This window comes from Aspergillus versicolor, assembly GCF_001890125.1.
Source record: "Aspergillus versicolor CBS 583.65 unplaced genomic scaffold ASPVEscaffold_2, whole genome shotgun sequence".
Taxonomy (NCBI): domain Eukaryota; kingdom Fungi; phylum Ascomycota; class Eurotiomycetes; order Eurotiales; family Aspergillaceae; genus Aspergillus; species Aspergillus versicolor.
This window is the reverse complement of record NW_024467525.1, coordinates 4,247,729-4,264,550: the sequence shown is the minus strand read 5'-3', so window position 1 is coordinate 4,264,550 and position 16,822 is coordinate 4,247,729. Positions and strand designations below refer to the sequence as shown.

Genomic DNA, 16,822 nt, shown 5'->3' with positions numbered 1-16,822 from the left:
TTCCTGGCCGCGGCCACTTTGAAAACGGCGCTTTATATAAGGAATAATTGAATCAAGACTGTCTAATATTATCTGATAGATCAGTTGGGCTGCAGTTAGGTGCAAATGCAGCTTGCATGTTCATATTCGGCTTTAGGCTCAACAGTAGGGTGAACACACTGGCGATGGATTGTAAGCTGACTGCATGGTGATAGAAAATTGCAACTCTTGCGTGCCATGTCCGCTTCATATCACCCCTTGCCTGCTTGTCCACACCGCTATCGAGCATGCGCGGCTTTGTCGGCCGAGTTTTCACCGGCTTATGCGGTGCGAAGTGAGAGACTGAAGTTTTGCAGGAATAAAGCAAGGTTGGAAATTTTGACACAGTCCTGTATAGCAAAGGCTATTCCTCAAAATTCAAAGGGCTCATGCTGTCTTTTCACGGGTCCATGACAAAAGACAGGAAAGGTTTATTCTTATTTTGCTGTTACTGAGTAGAGTGTAATTGGAAGCAACAAGTGGACAGTCTAAACCAGCGCCACATGGGCCCCTGTCTTATTGGTAATAATTAGCACCCTGCAGCATCGCAACATCTGCCTGTATCCATGACCCCGCCCTGGGTCTCCTTGCCTGAATTCTTTAGTTGGGCCTCTCTGTCATGGTCGACGAGGGCACCACATGTGATGCCCGCCAAGAAACCGATATACCTAACTACTTCTCCACGCCCTCCGTTTCCCCAATCCTCACCACATACTTCACAGCAGAGGCCTTCCCCTCCTTCAAATCCTTTAAAATCCCTTCAAGCCCGGCTAGCCCACCAGGTCGCACCTCAAACGGATGTCCCTGGAACCACCCTTGCTTCAACCCCCTCCCCATAAGCTGGAAGAAGGCAGCCCCAAACTCCGCATGATCAAAGGTATTCCCTTTCCTGGGCGGGAAGTGCACATATCCAGCAATCGGCTGACTTATACTCACTCCCTCCGGTGGCGTAAAGTCACCACCCGGCGGAAACATAACAGCCATGGCGCCGGGGCCCGAAATCACAGCGCCGATATTCTCAAAGCACTCAGGCTCTGAAACACCGTCGAATGCATAGTGTATTGGACTGCCGTTGGCAGCAGCCTTGATCTGGGCGCGGATGGCTTCGGCCCCGGCGCGGTAGTCGATTACTTTGTCCCCCTTTTCTGGGGAGAGGAGGGTTTTGACGTAGGGGATGCCTCTTCCCGCGACGGCAATTATGGGGTGGATGTTTGATAGCTGCGCGAACTTTATAGCGAATGCGCCGACTGCTGTTGCGCCGCCGTATATCAATAAAGGAAGTGTTTCGCGAGCTGGGTTCCAGGGCAGAGGGAGTTTCATGTCCTGGTACAGACCCAGTGCAGCGGTGATAGCACATAAGGGGATTGTCGCCGCCTCTGCCACGCATCAGATATCGCACAGTACAGTATTTATAGATATAACTAACCTTCAAAGCTCGTCTGTCCAGGAATATGAAACGTGGTATAATCCTGTGCAATCGCGAACTCGGCAAAAGTACCATGCGGCCTCATAACCTGATGGAATGCAGCGACCCTATCGCCCTTTGCCAATCCAACGACTCCCTCGCCCACGGCCTCAATATATCCAGCCATATCGTCACCGTGGTTGTATGGGGACCCATCTTTCGGGAAGAATCCCACCATCTTCCAGTCCTTCGGGTTGGTGCCTGTAACTACCACGCGGATTAGGACTTGCCCAGGCCCTGGAACGGGAATGGGACTGTCCTTGATCGAGACGGTGTAGTCGCTGTTGACGAATGCTTCCTTCATGGTGGTATTTGCCTAGTTTGTTGTAAAGTGTGTCTTGGTTTCGATAGCGGGGAATGGGGATCTATATATTGCTTAAACGCCCCGTCCGACCTCGTAAAATCACCAGACGCGGGATATAACACTGATTAAATTGCCCCGTTGCATCGAGTAGTCACAAGCTGCGCGATATACGGCGTAAGCCAGGCATCCTTGGTCTAGACTCGGGCGGAGTTGGCTAACTCCTATCTCCGTTACAGGCAACAAGACCATGGTCATGGTCTGTCAATTAGGAGCTCAGAATGAATTAAAGCATTATTGGCTATTCCATGTCTTATATCCCAGTAAATATCTTAAATATTAAAGATAGATATATATGCCATCAGACGTTCTGCAGCTTCTGCACAGCATTCTCCAGGGCCTTGATCGCCTCCTCCAAATAAGGCAGCTCGATCTCTTTCCCAGCGGCGCAGCACTCCAGCAGCTCATATCCCCTCTCATATCGGTCCTCCTCATTCTGGAAATACAAGTAACTAGTAGCCATCCTTAACCGGAACCGCCCATACATAGGCCCATCATCGTCCTCTCCAAACGCAGAACCCGGTAGAGCAGCAAGTCCGCACTCCCGGATAAGCCACGCCGAAAGGGCAGCACTGGTAGAAATACCAAGTTTCTGTAGCTGCCCTGCATATGGTGAAAAGGACGGGTAGACGTAAAAGGCACCGCCGGGCTCGCTAACATCTAGTCCGAGTTTCTTAAGCGCAGAATAGAGCCTCGAAGTACAGTATCTATGCAAGGCCGTCACAGATTTGCGGTATCTGCACATTGCCTGGTCCGTGGAAAAAGCCTTGACGGATGCCAATTGGGCCGGCGTAGAGGCTGCGGACCAGCATTCAGAAGCATATGCGAGGATTGTCTTGCGGATGGTTTCGCCTTTTGGGGATGGGGGGAATATGGCATAGCCCACGCGCCAGCCACCGGCTGAGTATGTCTGTTTAAAAGCTGTTAGAAATAATCAGTCAAATGGTGTGTGCCCAGCTACCTTTGATAGTCCCCCGGTAAGGATGACAGTTTCGGAACCATCCGGGCTGCTATCAAACGCGCTGATTCCCTTCTGAGCGTCATCAAAGCAAATATCGGAATAGATCTCGTCTGTTATCAGTGTTATCTGCTTTGATTTGCAGAATTCTCTGATAGTTCGGATACAATTGTCGGAGAAGACGTGGCCTGTCGGATTTGATGGGCTGTTGATCAGCATAATCCGAGGGACGCATCCCTCTGAGATTGCCTTCTGGTAGGCAGAGAGCAGAGATGATTCTGGCACAAGTTAACGTCTGTCAAGTTCGAGAAGTCTGATACTAACCGGTAATACTGTGACGATCAACAGGGTCCGTCTCAACCCAGAAAAGCTTCTTCCTGGCATTCAGCACTTGTGGCTCATAACTGACCCACGAGGGGCGAGGGAGTAGCACAGCGCCGTCTAGTATATCAAACAAGGCGAAAAGCAGGGGCTTTGACCCAGGAGCAATAACGACCTGATCAGGGCCGATCTCAACACCTACACGATCCGAGTTGAACCTCGCAATAGACTAGCCGGGCATCAGCACGTTTCTGAACTGAAGGATTGGATAGAACAACGTCTCGCAAGGCTTCTATACCGGCTACCGGCATATAGCTTGTTTCATTAGATGCGTCTCGATGGGCCTCAAGGACGTCTCGCTGGATGGGGAATGTGGCCTCGCCAAAGCCCAAGTGGATAACATTTTTACCTTCTGTGCGAGCCTTCGACACTAGTTCATTGATCTCCAGGGTGGGAGAGATGCGCAATTGCGCAGAGATTGAGTTCACGATGTCAGTCATGGTGTGTTGTCACAATGAAGATGGGGTGTACGAAATCGTGCTTTGCCTTTTTATATATTGGGCTTCTCGGCGATTATCTCGGCTAGAGAGCCGAGAGAGCGAGATAGGCAAGTCGGTGACACACTTGTTGCTCTCCAAGACTCAACATTTCCTTTGCGAATGAGATGTTGTTCTGTGAATCGCCGAGACACCGAAACGCCGAGGAGAGAGTAACATCACAATTCCCACCCGTGGGCCCCTTATTGCGGTAGAATTTGACGGAGCAAACAGTAAACCGGTAAATGCATAAACTCGTGTCTAATTTAACCAAGCGAGACGCTAATAGGCAAAGATATAATACATGGAGGACCAACGGATCTATTTCTATATAACTAATACATTGCGAACCCCAGTCTGTATACTCCACAACCCACAATGTCAGATCATGCCAGTTCCTCGACATATTGCCTGGATATTATGTTGGTTGTTATGTCCATATCCCGGAAACCGACAAAGCTGGTCTTCCGGATGAATTTATACGACACAAACCAAGCCACATAAACCAATATCCCAACGTAACTAACGACAAAATCTACGGGATCGAACTCGTGCACAAAGCTAGAGAAGCCTGATAGGTATGCAGCGTTAGTATTCCACCTCACTTTTGCGGTTTATACTCACCACTAGTGAAGATTATGACAACAGTGAAAAATAGAGTCATTTGTGCCCTCGTCTTTTGGAAACGACCAGAGAAGGGCAGGTTTTCCCGGCTAATTCCCTGGGCCTTCATACCCTGGTGGAAACATAGATAGGTTACTAAGATACTGACCCAGTTGAGCAATCCGAGAATCGTGGAAAGAGATACGAGGTACCCAAAAACCACGGCGCTTCCTGAATTAATGTTCAGCAGTGCCAGAAGGAAGAATACTGAGGCTGCTGCCACAGCAAAGACAGGAATCGATCGTTTGGTAAATTTGAACAAAGACGGTGTATAGCCGTCCTTCGCCAGGCCATATAGAGTACGGGACGCGACATAGATATCTGCCTCTCGGTCAGCAAGTTGCAAAAGGTCGATAGCCTTGAAACAGACCTGTATTCGCCGCACTAAGGACAAACACCAGCAGACAGCCGTTGATTATATGAGGAAGGACTGGAATTCCGGAATCAACAATCGCAACGACAAAAGGAGAGGCGCCTTGTATTATGTCAGTATTAATGTCTCTTTCCGCAGGAATAATAGGAAGTAAACGTTACCTGCGCCAGTGTCTGCTTTGGTAGCGTCTATCAGGCGATTGTTCGAAGAGGAGACAACCAACCCCAGACAGAAGACACCCCCGACGTAGAAGAAGGTAATGCGCCAGAACGTGGCATTGACGGCCTTTGGGATCGTCTTCCAGGGCTGGGTTGCCTCTCCAAACGTCATTCCCACCATCTCACTGCCCATATATGCAAATGCTGCATTTGTCACAGAATCCCAGAAACCAAGGAACCTCCCTGCGGAGCCTGTGTCAAGATACTCTTTGAACGCACCAGGGTTCTTCCAGTACCTGAATCCTATCCGTCCTTGTTGGCTGCCTCCTAGATCGATGACTAGACAGAGAACCATTAAACCGACAATAGTGACGGTCTTGATGCATGCTGCACCGAATTCGATTTCACCAAAATACTGGACAGGCATGAACTGTGAGAACCCAGTTAGCACCCTCCTCATAGAAAATCGGGTAGATCGAACATTAATGAATATAATAATGGCGGCAAATGAAACGACCCAGACAGCCACGTTGATATCAGGGAGCCAGTATTGCATCACTATCCCCGAAGCCGTGAGGTTATTGGCCAGGAGCACCACATATTTGAGAAAATAGTTCATCCCGGTGGCGAATCTCATCTAAATTTCAGTACCTGGTCGTTGCCGTTTAGATGGTGAACATACCCAAATGCCGGATCAACCAGGCGAGAAGCATATCCACCAAACCCCTGGTCCATGGGCATGAAAACGGCCATCTCGCCAAGAGCGGACATGATGTTGAGCACCAACAGCCCAACAAAAGAATAAGCTATAAGCATGCTTCCAGGGCCACCTCGTGATAGTGCCGTTCCACTGCTTATGAGAAGGCCTGTTCCGATGGCACCTGCAATGGAAAACATCCCGACGTGTCGAGATTTGAGGCCCCTGTTGAGTGATCCGTTCTCAACATCGGGGTTGGCAGTGTGTAGAGCAACTTCGACGTCCAGATCGGTAGGCGGGTGGTGGGGTGATGCATTGGATTTCTCATTGGAAGGCATTTCGCAGCAGCATTGACTTTAGCAGTCAAACTTGACCCCGGAAAGAGATGATCATGGTTTAATATATAGCATTGACCCTCCCCCGCAGCCTTTTTGCTAAAATATGGAGAGGGCACCTCTTATTTCCCAACCTGCCTGACATCTCGGCAATTACTATATCTCATTGGTTGGACGACTGGGATCTTCCTGTACCCATCTACTTGGACAGCGTCCAGCTCGGCAGTCGGTGTTTCGGTGTTTCAATCAGATATTCTATCACAGCGTGCCAAATTTCTCGAATCCAACCATTTCAACAGTGCCGGCAGGAGTATCCAATTCGGAAATAAATAATCAAGAGATGTATATTAAACAGAATCTAAGAGTCAACTCATTTCGCATGGTACATAAATCGGTAGAGCATGTCACGTGCCTGACCCTCTCGGCGTTTTCAACGCCGAGTTTTACTGCCTCCAAATTGATCCTGTCTGTATCTGCCAGCAGAGACGAATGAGGCATTCTGAGGGATTCCAGTACAAACTCCACTATGCAGTCCCGCCGGGGAACCCGCAAGGCGTGTGCCTTGTGCCACGAGCGGAAAATCAAGGTAAGACCCCCGGTTGTATCAAGCGTACCTTGACTGATTAGCGGCAGTGCGATGGAGGTACACCAAGTTGCCGGAACTGTTTGCGAGCACAAGCTCTCTGTCGACCGCATGAGCGGCGCCGCCGTCTCACAGTTCATACATCAGACCGAAGTCCAAGCCAACCTCCCTCGGTTTCACCACCGGCAGCCGTGGAGAGGCTCGCTTGGTTGGAAAATGAACTCCTGCGGGTTTTGCATCTGGATGTTCGCCAGGTGAACACTGGCACTGCAATTAACTCTCTCCCGCGCTGTCAGCATCTTTTACGCACTCAGGGTGCCCCTTGTTCGCAAAACGCCGATGCTCAAGTCCCGACATCGCAGAGCGAGGCAGACCCATCCGAGACGGCTGAGATGGACCCGAACATTCCCCTTTTGGCGTTCAACGCCACTGGTGAAGCTCGGTATCTGGGTGCATCAAGTGGATCCGTCTTCGCCAGGTTTATTGCAAATACTGCCAGGTCGGTTTTACCACAGGGGGCTACGGGGCCCGGTCTCCAGCCACATGTATATGAACCCTCGACTGTCAACCGCCCTGCCGCTTCCTTTAGCTCCGCAAATTGGAGAAAATCGGCAACATTTCCTTTCCTTTTGCGATGTTATCTAAAGTGGGTTCACAGCTGCTACCCTTTGTTTCTGTCTCAGGACATTGCGGCGCTCGAATCCATAAGCTATTCAGAGGAGCCCCCCCGGGAAACTGGGGATACGGCGATTATTTTCTATCTTATCATGTCGATAGGTGCTGTTCATGCCGAGCAGAAGCATCTTCTCGATCACCTTCAGCGCGATCCGGGGCTGCGGCAGTATCAAACTGAGGCTTCGACTCGTGGACTCTCTTCAGAGGCATTATACCGAAAGGCTATAGGAATAGTTGCATCTGAACCATCGAACCTGACTCCCCGTGTCTCCTTGGTGCAAATTCTCATTTTGATATCGATATATGCCTCCCACCGCCCATCTGACAATGAGCAATGGCATGTTGTGGGAATGGCCATGCGTGTATGTCTTTAACACTCTGAAATGATGGCCCAGGAACGAACTAATCAAATCAAAAGATAACAATAGAGCTGGGCTTACATCGACACAACAACGCCTGGAAGTTCACTGTTGATGAGCTTGAACTTCGGCGTCGAGTATTCTGGACGACCTACGCCATCGAAATCACAGTGGCGTTCAATTTAGGTCGTCCTGCTAGTATATCTTTTCAGGATGCGGATGCGCCTTTTCCTACTAATTCAGAGGAAACCTCCCTCGCAATTCACCATATTAAACACCGGCAGATCCAAGAACAGATGCTGTGTCTGGTCTATCGAAGCAGATCACATAATGCAGCCGCAATGTCGGAGGTCGATAACTCGATCTCGAATATAGAAAGCCTCCAGAAAAGCCTAGACGAGTGGCATTGGGAGCTACATGAGTTGTATCGCCAGGCAAGCTCGCCCTACCCGGTAGAGTACTGGGATCGACTCTACTATTCAACCTCTGCCGCACTTTCTCGACCGACCACTCTTTCCCCCCGACCTGGACCCGAGCTTCAGAAAAGGTGCTTTCTGTCGTCGTACCAGGTGATTGAAATCCATGAATCACTCATCCGGAATTTCCGACTTCCTTACTCTTGGATGTTACTGCAAGGTCTCGTATTCTCAGCCATCTCGATGATCGTCACAACGAGAACATGTACAGCTGTATTATCCAAGGAGTTCGGAGCGGACGGGTTTCTGGACATTCTCACCAGAGGTGTGCGCAATTTCCATGTTGTCCTGGCCGTGATGCGAGAAAGGTGGACTGGTCTGGCAATCAGACATCTGGAAGAGCTACTTGACAAGTTATGCCAGGATACTTTAAGATATACGATTAATATGCTGGCAAAACTATCTTCTGGGGCCTCTTCTCTCCAGTCATCCAAGCATCCTGGTCTTTTGTCCCAGAATCCATCTTCATCCTGCCCGGAGCCAGTAGTTACAACTGGCACGTCAAATGACCAACATCCTCCGAATGAAGAACAATTCCCTCGCGGTCTGCTGAGTGATGGAGCGTACCAAGAAACGAACGATCCGTTCCAGCCAACTATCGACTCTGGATTCTCAGAATTGTATCCTGGGCAGGACTGGGGGGCTTTTGATAACTTGTTCGAGTTGGACGAACTCAGAACTTTCTTTGATTTCTTCCCAATCGAGCCGTACGGGGGATGATGCATTGATCCCCTCGTTTCAACTTTCGAGAACCAAATCCAGTTGAGACATGGTGGAGCTTCGCACTTCTTGTTACAGGCATACCAACGGGGTTTGTCGTCACTATTGTGATTGAATCACTTGTCCCTCGCCTCGTCGTTTCTATATATATTTTGGTGCCCTTGTGGAAACATATAGTATAACCCAAAATAAATCCATTCATTGAATTAACCAACACAGCACATCGAACCCTTGTAAAACGACCAAACATAACTAGTCTTCCATACCAATGTCTATTAAGAAAGACACCTGGAAATTCTGTCAATGCCAACAACATCAAGTGCTGCCTCAGGCCTACGTTGACACCGCGTCATCAGCGGCTCGGACAAACATCGTCCCGAACAGCTCAGCTTGTTGTTGTTCCTGGCAGCACGCGGCTTATGCCTGTCTATTGCGGTGGAAATTGGACGCGCCCAAAATTCACATGCACTGATCAAGATCCAACATGAGTCCGTTCACAAATCGGCCAGAGATGCAAGATCCGGCAGGGTCGCGGTGTCCGCGGAGTGGGTAGGGCGGGCACGTGCACGGCGATCAGCGGTCAACGAGTGTCCAGATCTCGAATTCCCCTCGACTCCCCTCTCCCTCGAGCTTTCTGTTTCACAACCCAATTGCACCCCGTAAAGGCATCAATTGACAATGGGCTCCGATTCTAAGGGTGCCGAGCTTGCGGGCGACATCAGCTTCATCGAGACTCCGCCTGCTAAGCCCTCTCAATTCGAGACTGGCGAGGACTGCGGAATCTCCTTGACCAAGGTCCGTCTCTTGGCTTTTTGTTTTGCTATCTGGCTTCAACGTAGCTAAATTTTTCACAGGCTGCAGCTATCAACAACCCCCCCTTGGCGGCTGATGGCCCTGGAAATGAGAGCTTCTCCAACCTCATCCTAGGTGCTGTCCTCACCGGTGTCCCTGCCTTGCTCACCTTCTTCTTCGGCGGTGGATTTAAGACCTTTGTGTTTTTCGCCCTCCTCTCTGTCCTTCCGCTGCTAGTCGCCTTTTGGACCTACGTTTCCACCTACAGCCCCCGTACCAACGAGAAGGTCAAGCTCCCTGGCCGACCTGTTGAACACTACATCACCTTCAAGCGTGAAGAGGACAAGGCGAAATGGCACGGACGGAACAAGGTCCCCCTTCAGACCTTCGCTGAGATGTACCTCGACGGATTGGTTGACTTCAAGGGCGATGTCCTCGATGTTCTTGAGTACCGCCACGACTGGGCAAGCTTCGCTTTCACCTGGCAGCTATTCAAGTTCATTGTCGGCACCTTCTTTGTCGATGTGTTGTTCCACACCAAGGCTCAGGATGAGGAGCAGATCCGCCCCAACTACGACAGCGGCAACGACCACTATGCCTGGTTCCTCGGCCCTCGCATGATCTACACCTCTGGTATCATCTCGGACGTCGAGAAGGAGGAAACTCTCGAGGAGATGCAGGATAACAAGATGGCAGTTGTTTGTGAGAAGATCGGACTCAAGGAAGGCGAGACCATGCTTGACATTGGCTGCGGCTGGGGTACTCTCGCCAAGTTTGCCAGTGTCAACTACGGCGCCAAGGTTACCGGAGTTACTATCGCCGAGAACCAGACCGCATGGGCTCGCGACGGCCTCCTGAAGGCTGGCATTTCTGAAGAGCAGAGCCGCATTCTCTGCATGGACTACCGTGATATCCCCAACACCAAGTTCGACAAGATCACTCAGCTCGAGATGGGTGAGCACGTTGGTATTCGCAAGCTTACTGGATTCTTCCGTCAGTGTTACGACATGCTTAACGACGATGGAGCCATGTACGTTCAGCTCTCTGGTCTGCGACAGGCCTGGCAATACGAGGATTTCATCTGGGGTCTGTACTTGAACAAGTACATTTTCCGTGGTGCCGATGCTTCTACTCCTCTCTGGTATTACGTCAAGTGCTTGGAAGGAGCCGGATTTGAAGTCAAGGGGTGAGTCTACTTTTATTTTTTAAGGAACCGACGCTGACATCTCCTAGTATTGATACCGTCGGTGTCCACTACTCCGGAACTCTATGGAGATGGTACCGCAACTGGGTTGGCAACGTCGAAGCCATCAAGGCCAAGTACGGCCCTAGATGGTACAGGGTAAGTTCGCCGTTGTCTTGTATGGGGTGGCTAAACTAACGTGAATAGATCTGGGAACTCTTCCTCGCCTGGTCCGTCATCGCCTCCCGCCAGGGCTCCGCCACCTGCTACCAGATGGTCGTCGTCAAGAACCTGAACTCAACGCACCGCATCACCGGCGTTCCCTCTCAGTACGGCCTCACCGGTGCCCTCGAGGCCAGCAGGAAGGCCGGCAAGTCTCGTCTGCCTTAGATGGTTATTAATGCTACGAATCGCCTGTCACGCCACTTGGTGTTGAACCAGGCTGCACGAAGCATGAGTGGATGATTTATTGTAACATACAGTAAACGATACGACACGAACACGGATTAGAACGAGAGATGATTTATTCTCAGTATGATGAGAGTGGAAGATGGGGAGGCAGAGGTGGCTGTTAGGGGTCGGCGTGATAGTTTGCTATGGAGATAGCAATGATCTATTATATCATTTAGGATGGTTAGCTTAGACAAATACACCCATAATCAGCATCTTCTCCATGAGTAGAGGAAATTACCAAGGAGATTGCTAAATGGTCTGGCATCATCCTGTTACTAAGCGTTTGCTGTTACAGGGGGCCCTCGACAAGGAAAACAGACTTCTTGTAGTTCTGTTATGTTGCATTACTATGGAAGCGGGAGCAATGTTTGTCCGCGGCATCCAATGACGTATGTCAGCAGTTACCTGCACCAGCAGTTCTTTTCTGAGGGCATGTTCCCCCACTCCAGAGAACACCATACACAAGAGTAACTGCATTTTAAAATACAATGGAATTCACACTCACCGCCGTCCTCCCCGAAGACGCCCCGGCAATAACCGACGTGTTCTTCGCGTCCTTCACCAACGCCCTCAGCCAGCGCCTAACCCCAGACACCGAGGACGTGCGCGCCTTCGAAACCGCCTTTTTCAAGACCGCCGCCGAAGAGGCGCAGTCAAGCAAGGGGTCGGATTTCATCAAGGTGGTGGCCAGTGAACCCGGGGTTGAGCCGGCGATTGCGGGGTTCGCGCTGTGGAAGTACTACGAGGGGGAGCAGGACCCGCATGAGGGCGAGAAGATCGAGTGGCCGGCGAGTTGTGACGGTGAGCTGTGCGAGAGTTTCTTCTCTGGTGTGGATCGGGAGCGGAAAAGAGCGATTGGGGACCAGCCGCATTATTGTATGTTCTTTTAATTTTGTTTGTGAAGATCCAGTGCTGACAGGACAGACTTGAGTATTCTGGGGGTGGACCCGAAGTTCGGGCGCCAGGGACTCGGCGGGAGGCTGTTGAAATGGGGTCTGGACCGTGCGGATCAGGAACAGCTTATTACCTTCATTTCGTCCTCTCCGGCGGGACGGGGGCTATACGAGAAACATGGATCGAAGGCTGTGCACAGCTACGAAGTTATTCCGGGGTACTACGAGACGTCGATGGTGCGGGCTGTTGGCGGGGTGCGGAGGTGTAAATAGACAGTCGACAGCAAGGAGATTAGAATGCGGGGTTATAAGCCAGAAATAGAGCAAGACAGATCGCCTGACACAAAGAGACAGTGACAGTTCCGTGATTGCCCGCAATTAATATCGCGCATATGCGCCGTCCCCCGCTCTCTTTTCTCTCCCCCTCCTTCTTTCTCTCCAACAAGACCATGGAGTCACCTTTACTGTCTTCATTCCCAGCTCAATAACTACACCATGTTCGGCCGCGCAGTTCAGAGACGGCTCTCGCTGCCCCTCAGATTCAAACCAACCCCAGTGCGCCGCTGGTATGCATCCGTACCAGCAGCCCAGGACCTAACTGTCCACGGCGAGCGACTGTGGTATGCCATCCTTTCACCCCACGATCCAGATCCATCATATCAAAGTTACTGATTATACCCAGGTTCTGCATCAACTACGTCGCCAAATACAGCGCCCCGTCCCCCGGCGGGGTAACGCGTCTCTGCGCCGACGAGCACGACAAGCTCGCCCGCGACTGGTTCCGGAAACAAGTCCTCCAGCTCGGGGCCGAGTACAGCGTCAACGCAACAGGGACGCAATTCGCCAAGTTCGCCGGCGAAGATGATACGATACCGCCCATTGCCATGGGCAGCCATCTCGACACCGTTGCTACGGGGGGCAGGTTTGATGGTGCGCTGGGGGTATGAAGCCTGCTAATAGGACAATCTGAGGTGATGTGGGGATATGGATCAAGCTGATGAGTGGATAGGTTCTTTCCGGCATTGAAGTGATTCGCAGTTTCAGGGAGCAGGGGATCAAGACGCGCGCGCCGCTGGTGCTGATAAACTGGACGAATGAAGAGGGCGCGCGGTTCTTCCCTCCTCTTGGATCATCGAGTGTGTATGCAGGACAGTCGAGTGTTGACGCAGCCCACGCGTCGCTGTCGAATGATAACGTGGGCATCACGATGGGCAGCGAGCTCGCCAGAATCGGATACGTCGGCAACGGCCCGAATACATTTGAAGAGTTCCCGCTCTCCGCGCATTTCGAAGTACACGTTGAACAGGCGCGGGATCTAGAGAAAGCCGGGAAACCTGTTGGTTGGGTTGAAGGGTGGAACGGGATAAGTTATCATGAAGTCGTATTCACAGGCGAGGACGGGCACGCGAATACGTATCCCATGCACGGGCGACGCGACGCCTTGACTGGTGCCGCGAAGCTGATTATCCAGCTCGAGACGTTGGCGTATGCCCGGAATGGATACACCACTGTAGTCAGTATTGAAAGCGGTCCTCGGGGAACGGCCAATATCCAGTCGAAGACGAAGCTGGTTTTCTGCCTCATGCACAAGGAGGCAGAGGGGCTGGAGAACATGGGCGCTGATATCGCGCGGTCAATTCAAGGCGTTGCTGCGATGCATGGGCTGGACTATACCCTGAACCGACTAATTCACCTTCCACCGGGTGATTTCTGGCCGGAGGCTATTGACAGTGTACGCCAGGCCTGTGGTGACAAGGGCATTGGCTCTCGTACTGGCACTGGACATGACTCGACCATGACCAGCCTGAAGTGCCCAACGGGCATGATCTTTGTGCGAAGCAAGGATGGGATCAGCCACAGTGCGAAGGAATGGAGCAACGAGCAGGATTGCGCAGAGGGGGCGCTGGCATTGGGCAGGGCAGTCTTGAATTTCGATGCGTATCTGAAGCAGCGGGCATAACTCTAGGCGTAGTATATTAGCAATGAATTATTTAACCATCTCCTTCTCCAGTCATAGCTTGCAACCTTCTGTCCAATAAGCAGTCTGTCGATGCGCTGGCGTAATCGTGCGGGGTTGCTGTCCACGGTCTCTGGACGACTTTTTCTCACCACCTAAACATGGACGAAATATTCAAAACTCACCCAGAAGCAACCCCCGAGGCTATCATCCAGGGACCTCAATATCGGTTTACCCTGCTTAGCGAACGCCTCATCCGGTTCGAATGGGCAGAAGACGGCCAGTTCGAGGACCGAGCATCGACATTCGCCATAAACCGCGAATTCCCAAAACCCAATTTCCGAGTCGTCGATGGCGACGAACTACAGGTTATAACAGACCATTTCCTTGTAAGCTACACCAAAGAGAAGTTCAGCCCCCAGAGCCTCGTCTTCCACTTCAACGGCAAGAGCATCAAGTACGGCTCGCCATGGCGGTTTGGGACACCGGCGGAGTTCAATCTCGGAGGGACGGCGAGAACCCTGGACGGTGTCGATGGACGGTGTGATATGGGAGAGGGTGTTCTCTCGAAAGCAGGATATGCGGTCATCGACGACTCAAAGAGCATGCTGTTCGACGACTCGGGCTTCGTAGCTCCGAGACGCTCTGGGGATCGATTCGACTGTTACCTCTTCTGCTATGGACGAGACTACAAGGACGCCGTTAAAGCGTTGTATGCAGTTTCAGGGAAGCAGCCTGCCATTCCACGCCATGTCCTGGGAAACTGGTGGAGTCGGTACTACGCCTACCACCAGGACGAGTACGTGGCGTTGATGGACAAGTTCCGCGCCCACGATATTCCATTGTCTGTTGCTGTGCTTGACATGGACTGGCATTATGTCTCTGACGAGCGTGTTCCCCATGCCGGGTGGACGGGGTATACCTGGAATAAGGATCTCTTCCCTGACCCAGTCAAGTTCAGAAAAGAGCTGCACGAGAGGTATCTGCAGATAACACTCAACGACCATCCCCACGGCGGAATCCACGCCAATGAAGACGCATATGAGGAGATGGCAAAATTCTTAAACCACGATACCACCGACAAGAACCCGATCCTCTTTGACCCAGCAAGTCCCGAATTCATGAAAGCCTATTTCAGTATTCTACACCGCAAACTCGAGAAGCAAGCCTGCGACTTCTGGTGGGTCGACTGGCAGCAGGGCCCATACTCCAAAATCCCAAACTTCGACCCTCTCTGGCTTCTCAACCACTTCCAGTACCTCGACAGCGCACGAGAGGGACGCATCCCGTTGATATTCTCCCGGTACGGCGGCCCAGGGAGTCATCGATACCCCATCGGCTTCTCCGGGGACACAGTCGTAACCTGGTCCTCTCTCGCATTCCAACCCGAATTCACAGCCACAGCGTCTAATATCGGATACGGATGGTGGAGCCACGACATCGGGGGACATATCCGGGGTATTCGCGACGACGAGCTACTGGCACGGTGGACTCAACTCGGTGTATTTTCACCAGTCATGCGCCTGCACTCAACATCCTCGAGGTGGATGTCTAAAGAACCCTGGCTATATGGCGACGAGTGCATGCGCTCAATGTCCCTCTTCCTACGCTTCAGACACCGCTTAGTACCCTATCTATACACGCAGAGCATCCTCGGCTCTAGCGCCGACGAACCCCTGATCCAGCCCATGTACTGGTCGTACCCGCATAGAAACGAAGCATACGAAGTCCCGAGCCAGTATTTCCTCGGCCGGGACCTTCTTGTTGCGCCGATAGTCCAGCCGCGCGATAGACGCACTGGTCTTGCTTCTGTTAGGGCTTGGTTGCCCCCGAAAGGACGCTTCGTTGATTTATTCTCCGGGGCGGTTTATGATGGTGGCAGGGGCGCTACCTTTTATCGGTCTATTGAGCAGTACCCTGTTCTTGTCCCCGAGGGGTCGATAATTACATTGGACGGGGATGCGGTTCCTCGGAATGGATGTCTGAATCCTGATGTGCTTGAGATCATAGTTGTGGTCGGGCAGGATGGAGAAACAACCTTGATTGAAACGGTAGAAGATAATACCTTCAACGGGGCATCTAATCCACACCGCGACCTGAAACAGCGAGAGATATCCATCAAGTTCCAGCAGCAAAAGGGCGAACTGGTTATCTCAGGAATGCAACGGCGATGCATCGTCCGATTCCTAGGGCTAGACTCGATCCCAGCGGACTTGAACCTCGCGATACCCAGCGACGAGAACGCTGATATATCTGTCTCGAAATTAGGACATTCCGCTCCGTGCCTTTCCGTGGATATCCCGCCATTGAAACCAGACGTGGATATTGTGATTAACCTCGTGCAGAACCCGCAGCTTGCGGTGCAGGACCATACACCCGCTCTTGAGGAGTTGATTCGCGGGTATCAGATTGAGTTTGGGCTCAAGGATCGGTTGTGGAATGCCATCGAGCAAGGCAAGGGGCAGCCGTTGAAGATTATTTCGTCGTTGTTGGCGTTGGGGTGTGATGATGCTGTTGTTGGTCCGCTGGTTGAACTTGTTTCGGCGGATGGGAGATCTTAGACTCTTAGTTCGCGAGAGTGGTATTAGACTACTTGCAGTGGAACGGACAGTAACTAGAAAGGAATATAACAGTTCATTCATTGCACTACTTGAGCCTAAATATTGACTAGCTGACTCCAAGACCGCTAAAGGCATGACTCTTACGGTAAGATGGTAGACTCTGTGGAAGGAAAAGAGCCCTGATATTCTGCATACTTCGGGTCTCTTTGTTCTCGACAGTCCCTGTTACAGCCAGAATCGTGAGAGCTTCAATAGGGTACTCAGAAGAAACATTGCTCAAGTCTT

General features: G+C 51.5%; 7 protein-coding genes across 7 annotated transcripts; 4 read left to right on the top strand and 3 right to left on the bottom strand.

The window, feature by feature from the left end:
- Nucleotides 1-368: 368 nt before the first annotated feature.
- Nucleotides 369-1,898, bottom strand: ASPVEDRAFT_60478 (zinc-binding alcohol dehydrogenase family protein). The gene is made up of 2 exons (XM_040815530.1): nt 1,445-1,898; nt 369-1,394 (listed from the first exon to the last, which is right to left on the bottom strand). The coding sequence occupies exons 1-2, from the start codon at nt 1,785-1,787 to the stop codon at nt 691-693; spliced, it is 1,047 nt and encodes a 348-aa protein (XP_040665218.1). The 5' UTR covers nt 1,788-1,898; the 3' UTR covers nt 369-690.
- A 209-nt stretch (nt 1,899-2,107) lies between these two features.
- On the bottom strand, nt 2,108-3,629 carry ASPVEDRAFT_60477 (pyridoxal phosphate-dependent aminotransferase). The gene is made up of 4 exons (XM_040815529.1): nt 3,402-3,629; nt 3,127-3,352; nt 2,806-3,080; nt 2,108-2,754 (listed from the first exon to the last, which is right to left on the bottom strand). Exons 1-4 carry the CDS (start codon nt 3,621-3,623, stop codon nt 2,146-2,148), a joined length of 1,332 nt encoding a protein of 443 aa, XP_040665217.1. The 5' UTR covers nt 3,624-3,629; the 3' UTR covers nt 2,108-2,145.
- Nucleotides 3,630-4,260: 631 nt separating this feature from the next.
- Nucleotides 4,261-5,888, bottom strand: ASPVEDRAFT_882953 (uncharacterized protein; the record flags this gene model as incomplete). Its single annotated transcript, XM_040818279.1, has 5 exons — nt 4,261-4,649; nt 4,693-4,797; nt 4,857-5,283; nt 5,335-5,485; nt 5,536-5,888. 5 exons carry the CDS (start codon nt 5,886-5,888, stop codon nt 4,261-4,263), a joined length of 1,425 nt encoding a protein of 474 aa, XP_040665216.1.
- Nucleotides 5,889-6,860: 972 nt separating this feature from the next.
- ASPVEDRAFT_124162 (fungal specific transcription factor domain-containing protein) lies at nt 6,861-8,698 on the top strand (the record flags this gene model as incomplete). Its single annotated transcript, XM_040806158.1, has 2 exons — nt 6,861-7,505; nt 7,562-8,698. 2 exons carry the CDS (start codon nt 6,861-6,863, stop codon nt 8,696-8,698), a joined length of 1,782 nt encoding a protein of 593 aa, XP_040665215.1.
- A 434-nt stretch (nt 8,699-9,132) lies between these two features.
- Nucleotides 9,133-11,251, top strand: ASPVEDRAFT_38875 (uncharacterized protein). Its single transcript, XM_040811790.1, has 4 exons — nt 9,133-9,493; nt 9,553-10,676; nt 10,724-10,832; nt 10,881-11,251. Exons 1-4 carry the CDS (start codon nt 9,377-9,379, stop codon nt 11,061-11,063), a joined length of 1,533 nt encoding a protein of 510 aa, XP_040665214.1. The 5' UTR covers nt 9,133-9,376; the 3' UTR covers nt 11,064-11,251.
- Nucleotides 11,252-11,614: 363 nt separating this feature from the next.
- ASPVEDRAFT_50888 (GNAT family N-acetyltransferase) lies at nt 11,615-12,292 on the top strand (the record flags this gene model as incomplete). The annotated part of the gene is made up of 2 exons (XM_040814394.1): nt 11,615-12,002; nt 12,051-12,292. 2 exons carry the CDS (start codon nt 11,615-11,617, stop codon nt 12,290-12,292), a joined length of 630 nt encoding a protein of 209 aa, XP_040665213.1.
- A 222-nt stretch (nt 12,293-12,514) lies between these two features.
- ASPVEDRAFT_122979 (uncharacterized protein) lies at nt 12,515-16,537 on the top strand (the record flags this gene model as incomplete). The annotated part of the gene is made up of 4 exons (XM_040806036.1): nt 12,515-12,639; nt 12,702-12,960; nt 13,029-13,940; nt 14,180-16,537. 4 exons carry the CDS (start codon nt 12,515-12,517, stop codon nt 16,535-16,537), a joined length of 3,654 nt encoding a protein of 1,217 aa, XP_040665212.1.
- Between the last annotated feature and the right edge of the window lie 285 nt (nt 16,538-16,822).